The sequence below is a fragment of the Rosa rugosa genome, chromosome 6 (genome assembly GCF_958449725.1).
Source record: "Rosa rugosa chromosome 6, drRosRugo1.1, whole genome shotgun sequence".
Classification (NCBI taxonomy): domain Eukaryota; kingdom Viridiplantae; phylum Streptophyta; class Magnoliopsida; order Rosales; family Rosaceae; genus Rosa; species Rosa rugosa.
The window spans coordinates 35,520,602-35,532,577 of record NC_084825.1 but is presented as its reverse complement, the minus strand read 5'-3'; the positions used below and the strand labels follow the sequence as shown (position 1 = coordinate 35,532,577).

Sequence of the window (11,976 nt, the reverse complement as noted above, 5' to 3'; positions counted from 1 at the left end):
AGCATCTTGTGACACCATAAACTACAGATTTTCCTATATTCTCTTGGTGTAAAATCATTTGTTTGTTAGCTCTCCTTCTCTAAAAAAAAAAAAACAATTTGCTGGTAAAAATCTGTCACAAATTTTCAAGTCATGGACGATTCATTTGATTTTCATGTAACAATCATTCATTGATCTAGTGATCGCTTGCACATCATGGAGATAAAGATTAACATAGGTCTCATGTAGCGATTCACACATCTTTGGTCATGTGCCACTCAAAGGCTACATTTAGCCCCGACTTCAGCCCTTATTAAGCGCAAACCAAAAAAGAAAACTTTTTAAGAAGCTATATAAATGACAAAGAATTTTAAAAGATGATTTAAACTCTAACGTCTATGCACATGCTTAATCATAGTATAATAGGTTTGCTAGAAATAAATGAGTATTAGATGTCTAATAAGTGGACATATCCCTATGTATCACCGAAGTACCACCACAACTTCTTGTTCTATCTATAGATAGTTGTGGAAGAGTATATAATACTTATTCTGACTTGAGTATCAATGATATACTTATTCTGACTTGAGTATCAATGATATATATATGTGATGATTTACTAAAAAAATGTAGTGTAAATTTTAAAGAATGAAAGATTCAAGATTGTTCAGCACTTTCCAACAAATCCGTACATTTCAGCCCCCATTCCGAACCACCACAATTTCCATGGAATCTTCGCCCAAAAAAAACAATTTCCATCGAATCAACCTCCTGTGAATTAATTTGAAGTTATGGACTATTCTCCTCGTTCCTGTCCTTCCTTTTCCGGGCAGGGTTCCTGGAAATTATGTATGCGTTAAACATGATTTGAGTACTCACAACAAATGTCACATGTCCTACATAACCTGTCATGTATATGTGTGATTAATGCATGTAAACTGCAATTAAATGTCATAAATGCTACACGGCTACACATGAAAGAGTAAAATACCCTCATGCATGTTCTACAATTGTAACGTAGTCGGTCTCTGCTTCCTTCTTTCCCCCTCGTCTTCTTTATAAGCTTTGCAGTCCGGCTCCTTTTCAGAAACAAACCATCTCTCGCTCTGCCTCTGAGTCTCTCCTGTTTGCAAAACTCAGAACCCTAAACCATTTTAGCCATGCCAGTGCCTGATCCTCCTGAGCGAACCCCTGTGATTTTCGACTCCCAAGTCATTCAATACCAATCTAACATCCCTTCCCAGTTCATATGGCCAGACCACGAGAAGCCGAGCCCCAACCGGCCCGACCTTCTCGCTCCGGCCATCGACCTCAACGGCTTCATCAGCGGTGACCCTGCCATTGTCGCGAACTCGATTCATATAGTCGACCAGGCCTGCAAGAAGCATGGATTCTTCCTCATTGTGAACCACGGAGTTGATCCGGAGCTCATTGCGAAAGCTCACGAGTACATGGACGTGTTCTTTGAGATGAAGCTCTCGGAGAAGCAAAGGGCTCAGAGGAAGGTTGGTGAGAGCTACGGTTATGCTAGTAGCTTCACCGGCAGGTTTAACTCCAAGCTTCCATGGAAAGAAACACTTTCTTTCAGGTACTCTGCTGAGAGCCAGAGCTCAACAGTCGTCAAGGACTACTTTGTGAATATGTTGGGTGAAGATTTCAGAGAAATGGGGTAATAGTACATTGTGATCCCACCTCCTACTACTTTCTCAATGTTACTGTGATTTTTAACCTTTGATATCCTTTACTTTTACACCTTAATTATCCGCGAAATCCAATTTTTTTTTTTTTTCTAGGAAGTTTTACCAAGAATACTGTGAAGTGATGAACGAACTATCCAAGGGGATACTGGAGCTATTGGGACTGAGCCTGGCAGTTGGGCGGGAGTACTTGAAAGAGTTCTACGAAGGAAACGATTCGATCATGAGGTTGAACTACTATCCAATGTGCCAAAAACCAGATTTAACACTGGGAACTGGGCCTCACTGTGATCCAACTTCCTTGACAATCCTTCATCAGGATCAAGTAGGGGGCCTTGAAGTGTTTTTCGATGAGAAGTGGCACATCGTTACTCCTGTTCTTGGTTCTTTCGTTGTCAACATTGGTGATACTTTTATGGTAAGTTAACTCTATTGCATAATGGAATAGCAGTAGGGGCACTAGTACTACTCGTATCATTAATTGCACCTATGTTGCCTTCACCTTGACTACTCAACAGTTGTTATCTATTAAGGTCCGATTTTTTCTATGCAGTTAGGCTTTGGTACTATTAGTCGTACGTAATTTGTTCTGCAGTAATCAGTATGGATCACTCTTCAAGCTAACTAATTTGTCGTGCTATATATATAGAAAGCACCGATTTTCAGTTTAGGCGTTTAGCCACATTGTTCAGGTTATTGTTTGGAATGGCTCACTTAGGTCTATGGACCTCTGTAGGTTGGGTGTTACCATCTGGATAGGCTTCGGTAATATTAGTGTCACTTCTCTGATGAGATCGACTTTAAGCCTCCACTCTATTTCCTTGGGCCTCTAATTCACAGATGTACATTTTAGAGTTGAACAAAAATAGGGATTTATTAATGTACGCTTTCCTCCTGACGTGAACTTGCAGGCTCTGAGCAATGGGATTTACAAGAGCTGCTTGCACAGGGCTGTGGTAAACAACAAAGATGTAAGAAAATCTCTTACTTTCTTTCTGAATTCAAACAAGGACAGAGTAGTGACTCCACTAGCAAGTTTGATCAGTGCTGATAACCCGAGGTTGTACCCGGACTTTACTTGGCCTACTCTGCTAGAGTTTACCCAGAAACAGTATAGGGCTGACAGGAGCACCATTGATGCTTTCTCGGACTGGATTAATAAGCAGAAGGGTGGAGAGGAAAAGAAAGACCAAGGAAACTAGGAGTCCCTGTTAAGTGCTTTGGTGGTGTACAAGGGAATAAAAAGGCTCCATATTATCTAGCTTGTTGTTCTTAATTTTAGTTTTCTGTCAATTCAAGCATGAATTATGTCCTTAGCATGTATTTCACTATTTCTTATTGATTATGCAAATGTGTTGGAGCATCAATATGATTGTTGTCTGATAATAAATTTCAGTTTTTTGACAGTTTTTATTCTAAAAACCTCCTACCAAAATGTATATAGCCATTAATAATGCTATTAAAAAAAAAGGAGGATTTGTGGCCTCAATCTTAAGTGTTATGCCATGTTTTTTTTTTTTTGAATCAATCCATCAATGATTGCATTACTTAAACTCAAGCCAGAATGACCATTACATACCCCTCCACTACCATTCAAAGATAGACAAGAGGTTGTGGAGGTAACACACGGTACATAGTACTAGACCACTCATTAGACATCCAGTGCTCACTTATTAAAGCAAGCCTATTAACTATGATAACTCTAGGACATAGTAATAGGCACATATTTGCTCACTTATTAATGCATCTTAACCACATGTATTAAATATAAAAGCAGAAATTATAATAACTTAAAACTGTGCATTTATTTTCAGCCGTCAGATTCACTTGTCCATCACAGTCTCTTAAAAACTGTCCCTTAGGTGAGCGGGCCTTGTAATAGGCAAAGTTCAAAACGAAAACTATACTTTCTCCTTGCCCTTTGTGCTAGGGCTAGGAGATTTCTTTGAATACAAGACACTTAAAACTTCTTCAGCTGGGACTTTTCTTGCTTTAGACGGATTCTTGTTTTTAGAGCCTAGAGGCCGGCCCTTCTCCTTCTTGCCCCCCGCATGCTCCATTTTTGCAATCTCAGTGGGCATTGAAGCCAAAGGCATCATCACTTCTTTTGGGACAAACATACCTCCTAGGGTCTCAATGAGTCCCAACGACTTGGCACTAAACTTGGAAGGAAACTCGGGCATTTTGACCTTCTTTGCAGCAGCATCAGCTTCTCTTTTCTCTTGCATCCCGTCAAAAAAGCACTTGAGCTTCTTTGAAGATGTGAAAGGGGATGAAGGTCTACCTCGTTTCATGGTTTGCTACTCATTGTCCACCGAGACTAATGCTAGGGTATGATCCTGCTATTTGGCGTGATCATCATTTTCATCCTCCTGCTGCATCCCCGAACGCAATAGAGCATGCTTGATGACAATGGCCCTGCGACTTTTGGAGGTCTCCATGCTGCCAAACAGGTTCCTTGCAACCGGAAGCACAGGGATTTGTGTTCCCTGAAATCTAAACATGCCATTAGTAAAACAAGGCTCCTTGAATCCAGTGAAAGAGCTTACCAAATCCAAACGTGGAGGAGCTGCTGTGTTTCGATCAGTTTTGGGTTGAGTGGCCACAAGGCAGGTCTCATTTTCATGGACAATGAGATTACACTTGCGACATCTTCTGATTAGGTTTTCGAAGAAGAACTCAATTTCTTCTATCACCACCAGGGCCAGCTTGAGAGTCTTTTTTAGAATGAAGGAGTTGGTGATATCATGCGCTACATGGACCCAAACTTTTCCGGTTGCGTCGAATAGCTTATGATCTATTTCCAGAACACGACATGCAATGGAGGCGACATTGACAATGGTTTCTCTGACTTCCAATGCCGGTGGGATATTCATGATCTTCACCCAGAAGAACAACGTGTTCAGTTTGATTGTCTAAAGTGAGGCCATCCCATCATAATCATGCAGGATCACCGGGGCTTTGTTGAAGTACCATGGTCCCCCCTTAAGAACTTTGTTCTTGTCCTTCCTGAGATCGAAAGAGAACACAAAACTGTTCTGAGATCGATCCTGGACCTTGAAACTCTTCTCCAGCACCCAGATGGGCCGGAAATGCCTCTACAGATCTGCTCCACCAAAGGGCTTTGCCGTTAGAGGGCGTGCTAAAAGGTAGGCTTGAGATCCCCGTCTCACATTGGCTCCTGCCATGCGAGAGAGATCAACCACATCGTTACCTGCACAAGCCAGGGATGCAGCGAAACTTGCGGTGACGTCGTCGATGTCAGACATGATCGAAGGATGGGACTCGGGTTGCAGCAGAAACGCTGTTAGGGTTTGTATTTGAGAGCGGCAGTTTTGCCTTAGGGTTTGCTATTTGTATGCAATTTGCATATCCTCTAGCCTTTGACTATAAGTGTTATGTCATGTCATCTACACACATCACCTATTTATTAAATCATGCCATGTAATTCTTGAGAAAAAGACCATATGATCCTTCCAAAATCTAATGACTCCCTCTCCTCGTCACCACTTGTGTTTTTGCTCGCTGTGATTTTCTCTCGGTGCAGATGGCCGGCACCGGACTTTCTCACCTCATCTCTGCCTCGTTTTTGCTCGCTGTGATTTACTCTCGGTGCAGATCGCCGACACTAGATTCCCAGCCACGTGCTCTCTCTCCTCCCTTAGCTCTGTCATCTTCTTAGTCGTCGTGGGTGGCTCCGCTGAAGCCGGTGATGGCCGCAAAGCCACATGCTAGGTGGGGAAGGATGAGGTGAATCTGTCTTACTTATGTCGATTTTGTCTCCGTTGGTTTTTTTTTTTTTTTTGGCTTGCTTTGTTTTCGAAATGGTTCAGTGGCTCCTTGCTTTGCTTCGATTATGCAGGCGTCATTTAACGTTCGATTGATTAATTCATGAAGCTCACTGCTCGAATTGCTGTATTAAAATTGCTGCAAGCGGTCAATGCCAAAAAAAAAATGCTACAAGTGGTGAACCATATTCTGTCGAAGAAAGTGGAAGAAATTTATGAGCTCATGGTTTGTTTACACATGTCAAGTTTCTCCAAGCCTCGTGACTCCAATGAGGTGGCTCTCAAAGTGCAATGCTTACTTTTATGTGCTAACTAGCTTTATACATATTGTGGATTGAATAAATACAAAGGTGTATGCTTGGGGTTTAACACGCTCAAACTTTTTTGAGCCACTTTCTTTTATTTTATCTTTTTGGTAAAATGAGGGCAGAAGGCCTAGAAGGAAAGAAAAAACACACGTCTATTGGGGAGCAATAAATGCTTTGAATTGATGTAATCTCCTCGTTTTTATTTCCTTAATCAAGTTTTGTTTGTCTAATTTAGGGAGATTAGTTCCCATTCTGGCGACTGAAAGCGCAATAGTCATCTATTGGGGGGTAATAGACGTTTTGAATTGATGTAATCTCCTCGTTTTTTTCTTTTAATCAAAGTTTAATTGTCTAGAAAGTTCTATTGGGGGGCGGGGGGGCAATAGAGGTTTATTGGGGGGGCAATAAACCTTTCCGGCAACCTATGAGATCTCCAACGACCTCTTTGGGGACCTCCAACGAGGTTTTTAGAGAAGTCCGGTGAGTGGCGGCCAGTGACCGGAATGACGGAATCCCGCGATTGTTGGCCAGGTTCCCGCGGCCGGTGACGGGACTCCGGCGAAGACTCCTATAGTTTTTCTCTCTTCCATTATGTCTCTCTCTCTCTCTCTCTATGTAACAAAGGAGTGAGGGTAAAAAAATCTCAAAAATAAACAAAAAAAACAAAGACTGCTTCTATTCATACCTCCATATTTAGTATATAGACCTCCACAAATTTTTGTAACTTGTTTTATCCCATTTTGCCCCTCCAGGAAAAAAAAAAAAAAAAAAAAAAAAAAAAAAAAAAAACCACAACCATGATTGTCATTTTCCATATCTTTTTCTTCCCTGCTCTTACAGACTTTCTCATCACTCTTTCTCTCTTTGTTTCTCTCACTCTCTTTAGTTGAAGAGTTATTGTTCCAATTAATTTTGGTAAGAGTTGAGATTGGAGATTTAAGGATGGGGTTTTTGTTTTAGATTTGGGAAATTCTCCCTTTCTTCCCGTATAGAAAGAGTAAAGTTTGTTGCAGGGGTCTATATTTCTATGTTGCCATTAGAAAGGGTAAAGCTCGATCCTTTTGTACTTTATCAAGTTTTATACCATACGTCTCATGTTAGGTGGTTTTAGCAATTGCAAATTGCAATCCTGCAAATTGCAATCCTGCAAATCTGCAATTGTCATATAATTCAAGTCTGCAATGAAGCATCCTCCAAACTTGGAAATATAATTGGCATAAACAATTAAATACAAGCTTCCCATAAATCACAACAAGACACAAACAGTGAGAGAAGAAACAAAGAGAGAGAGAATGAGAAAAAGAGAGAGAAGGAGTAGGAGAATCAGAGAAGAAGATAAGACGGAAGACAACTCAATAGTTTTTATTTTTCTCTTTCAATTTTTCAGAGGGGCATAATGGGATATAGATGTTTACAAAAATTTGAGGAAGTCTACATGCTAAATGTGGAGGTATGAATAGAAGCAAACAAAACAAAAAAATTAATGGGGTATTAGATAAGACCTTCTTAGAGTGTTTTGGGTAAGAGAAAATTAAAAAAAACTTAATGGGGTAAGTGGGAAAAAAATCCCTAGAATTGGGGTAAATGGGCAAAAACCTTTAAATTATCATACTCAAAGTTCCTAAAAGCTAACTTTTTTTTAACACATTCTAGGGGCTGATTGTCTTTTTTTTTTAATCAAACCCAAATCAAGCGAAATATCATTCATCCGAAGCCAGAATGGATTAGGTCCACTACCAATATGAGGTAGATAGAAAGTTTTTAGTAGTACCACAACCATACATAGATTAGGTCCACTCATTGAACACTCTATACGCTCACTGAAAAAAAATGAGCATATAAACTATGTTAACACAACGACACAGTCAATAGGCACATCGAAATACAAAAGTCAAAAAAGTTATTAAGGAGCACACTAGCAGTTACTTGGAGCAATGCCTAGTCAATAAGTCAAAAAGTCTCTTTCTCAACACATTATTATTATTATTATTTTTAATGTTTAGTATGAGGACCTGTGTTGCTCTTTTATCTCTTCAACAAGGGTATAAAACTAATCTTGAAGAACAAAGAACACCAGAACTTGAATAAAATGAAGGTATTTTTCTGCTATGTGCAGTCAAAATCCATAACAAACACAATCAGCATTCAATTGAAACATGAAAGATTCCAAGTACACACAAAAATTGCCATAACACTAGGGCCCCGTTTGGTTGACAGGAATATCAAAATAGGAAAAGTATTTATTTTCCTTTCCATACCGATATGGAATGGAATAGGTTCTGCTATTTCCATAAGAGTGTTTGGAACATTACTGGAAATTAAATTCTAGAATTAATTTTCCATTCCTATTGTAGAGTTTGGTAAGTCATAAGAATGAAATATAAAACTATAATTTTCAATAACACCCTTTTACTAATTAAAGTACAAATATAATATCAACTTGCAATTAATATTAGCGGAGGAATATAATTTTTTTAGAGGGATAATTTATGTAATTTTGCCAAATAGAATACCACCCCTGACTAGGTAATTCTATTCAGGCTTTATGAGGGAGTCAGTTTCCAATCAAATCTCATTTTGTATTTCCTTTTCAATCTCTTATTACAACCAAACGACACATTTAAATGGAAAATGAAATTAATTCTCATTCCATACCATAATTTCCTGCCATCCAAACGGGGCATAGAAGTTTAAGGTTTGGAAAACAAAAGCTGGGACATAAACATAGTACAACACTACAACAAGCTCCAAGACAAGTTCATTCCATCAAGACTGTTCTAATACCCCCAAAAAAGGAAGAAAAAAAAATCAATACCTGTTCTGACTGCAGGTGCAACGGTTGGATCCTATTTGGCCACATCGTCTGCAGTGTATTGGCCACCTTTTAGCCAGAAGTCCACTCCCATGAATGCGTGGTGTTTGGATAACGCTTGGCCGTCCGAAGGAACGAATGGGGACAAGCACGTTTGGATGTTGGAGGGTTGACCTGTGTGGCTGGGCAGAAGGTTACCCCTGTGGACTCTCAATACCTGGGGGCTTGTGTGGAACCGGACAAGCATTATTGGCATGCCCGAGTTCTTTGCAGTTACTGAAGTATTGGGTGCTGGCCTTCTTTATTGGACCTCCTCTCAGATACTAGAAATCAAGAAGAGTAATAAATCAAGTATAAATGTTGACCAGATAATCCCATAATAAGAAAGCTACGATTACTAATCATCATCTGAATCAAATCATAATCATACATAACGTGAAACTCGATCTTAACTATTAGAATGTAGAGAAGAAAAAAGAACCAACTAGTTGAACATAACTTAACATTATATAACATATGCATTAATAATTTATTGTATCAATTAAAGTTCAAATGAAAACAAAATCAAGCAGAAATCAAACCATCATAAGGTAAGGAAAAACGAATAGATTCCAGAAAAGTACACATTGACAATCATGAATAGATCTCATCTGAAAAGATTCATACATTCAACTATCATGATTGCATGCAGAACTAAAACTAAGTTCCTAAGCTTTCAAAGTGAGATCATAAGAGAAAATCTGAGTGGAAAAGAGTTGATCTCAATGAGTGAATTGAAGTAGACTGAAAAGAGAGAAAAGAGCTAATAGTCTGAGGAAAGACGGAGAGAGGGGAAAATAAAGGAATGAAATAAAAAGAGCTGGCCTTTACAGAAACTAAGGTGGTTTCAAATTTGGATATTTTTTGTCAAGAAAAATAGCCAGGTTTTGCATTATGTCCCTTCGGATCTACACCTAGACCTTCCATGAGTAAATGTTATGTAGGTATCCATTTGCGAAAATGACCCGAAAAACATGCTAATAACATGCCAAATTTACCACAACTGCAGCGTTTGTTAAGCAAATTCCTCTGGAAGACCAGTATGATGGGCTAAAGTAGAACGAATGTTACCTACAATGTATTCTACAGGGTTCCTGCAATTGAAATTGAGAAGGTCAAATATGTAAAGTGTGAGAATTTGGTAGCACAAATCTTCAGAGGGGATATATAGGTAGACAGAATGGCGAGTACAGCCTATAAGTCATTTAATTTGTTCAAGTATAGGATCATATTATCCTAGATGTACCTATCATATGTTTGACCACTTACTATGCAACTTCTAGCAACATGTAGAATTTTATTAAACAATGGCAATGATATGATCAAAGATTCCAAAAAGGTGGACGGAATACTGATAATAGATTCAAGAACATCTTACTCACGAGAGATATAAGATTATCCAAGTGACAACAATAAAGGCTTGAGTTATGGGAATCTGGACCATTGCAACTACGAAGTCACATTATACACATATAAAGTATGTGATTTGAGTATCTGTCAGGAAAATTTACTTGTGAGTACCACTTGAGAGCCAAGCTAAATGCACATACAGACACAAATCCTAACAACCATAGTTAATGTAAAGGGGAACAAAGAATGATTCAAAATTGATACTGCAATTATATTACTTTTATATCCAGAATCCAAATAATAAATGCTTGTTAGCCATTTTTACATCAATACCCCCATTGTTCAACGCTCGTCTCAAACTACAGTACCTTTGACAACTTAAAGAAACATAAACTCTTATATAAGGTTATTTTATCAAGATTCAATCTGCGCGGTGCCAGCTTGGTTTTACATCAGCAAAAGATATGATCTCTTGCATCAAGTAAGCACTTATTAAATATAAAAGCAAGACCAAAACAGAAGAAAATGTCAATACAGCTTTATCCGAATATTATGTGAGATTTTCTAATACTTTCTACACTTGGAAACAACTCCTCTACATTTAGTTTTGAAGCTCAAGTCTTTAACTCTTAATGAATAGTCATGTCCACTATAAGCTGCAACTAATGATCCTACATGTGCATATAGAATAGGATGATAAATAAAAACTGAAAGTTTCTAATTACCTCCCGAGGGTAGTTGCTTTCTGTTTCGCCATTGAGATAGCATAACATATCTTCAATGGCATATATATACAGTTGTTCCCGTTCTTGTGTTTCAGTAGCTCTGCAAAAGCACAAATCGAGTTATAACTTGGAAGTCATTATGAGAAGCCCCACTACATGCAGAAAGTTTTCGACTTTTCGGTATCATAATTTATTTTGAATTGCTGGGAGCATGGTTTTTCAGACATGTACCATTAGAATGGTTTAGCATAATGAAAAATCACAGCATATTAGAATCAACTATATGAATAGTTAATATAAGGCATCAGGAGAACTTAAGCAGAATATCATGTTCCTTGTTTGATGGTTCCAAAATCATAAATTTAGGGGCTCTTAAATTGTATTTTGCTTTTTATAAAAACCTGAAATTTTGAAAGCAGTTATAAGTTCTATGTAAGGGAAAAGAAAAACAAGAATTTTGGCAAGAGATTTTACAAGATCTCACTAAATGAATAAATGATAGAATCTACTTTTGCTTGCGGTCGTAATGAATCTAAAAGAAGGTTACCTTCATAGCAGTGTGCGTTAGTTCAAACTGATAATTAACTAGCCAATTGATTCATTCTTTCAATGACTTTTATGCCTGCCACCATGCGTTCTAGCATGGCAACATGCTTGTCCCAAATAGAAATAAATTGAGATAGATTTCCAAAAGTTATCAATCAACAAGTTGAAATAGAACTCACAAATCAATCTCGTGACTTCTTATGGCTGTTCTTAATGAATTTAAAGAAAGAAAGAAAAGACATGTGGTGGCATACTTTCATGCATGGCAACATGTGTAACTGAAATCGATATAAATGAGAAAAGTTTTCAAACACGACCAATTTTTTTCTTCTAGCACTGCAACAAGCTTCTACCTTCCTCACCAGCTATGATGTCAAGTTGACAACCTAAGCATCACTATGATTAAGTGGATTAGATGCACAAATCTTCGAATTCGTAGGATTCTATCTATAGTTGACAATAATGTTATTAAACTCAATTTAATTTAATCACTTTGAGATTCTGATTTGCTAAAGTTTAGATGTTGCTGATACTTTTATGGATGCAATATCTACCCTTGCTTGCAGTATATAATCCAACAAACTAATTTTACTTGTTCTGGATCTCTCTATCATGGTTCTTAAGCACCTAGCTGTTTGGCTAGTTCATAGTATTTAATCACATAAAGCAATCCATACACAGTCGCAGCTAGGTTAAAACATAGTGTCCCAAGTTCCAGGCTTGACCTTTCAA

At 38.2% G+C, this 11,976-nt stretch overlaps 1 protein-coding gene across 1 annotated transcript; it reads left to right on the top strand.

The window, feature by feature from the left end:
- The first annotated feature begins 1,011 nt into the window (after nucleotides 1–1,011).
- LOC133717145 (gibberellin 20 oxidase 1-like) lies at nucleotides 1,012–2,993 on the top strand. Its single transcript, XM_062143804.1, has 3 exons — nucleotides 1,012–1,648; nucleotides 1,773–2,094; nucleotides 2,588–2,993. The coding sequence occupies exons 1-3, from the start codon at nucleotides 1,140–1,142 to the stop codon at nucleotides 2,876–2,878; spliced, it is 1,122 nt and encodes a 373-aa protein (XP_061999788.1). The 5' UTR covers nucleotides 1,012–1,139; the 3' UTR covers nucleotides 2,879–2,993.
- Nucleotides 2,994–11,976: the final 8,983 nt, after the last annotated feature.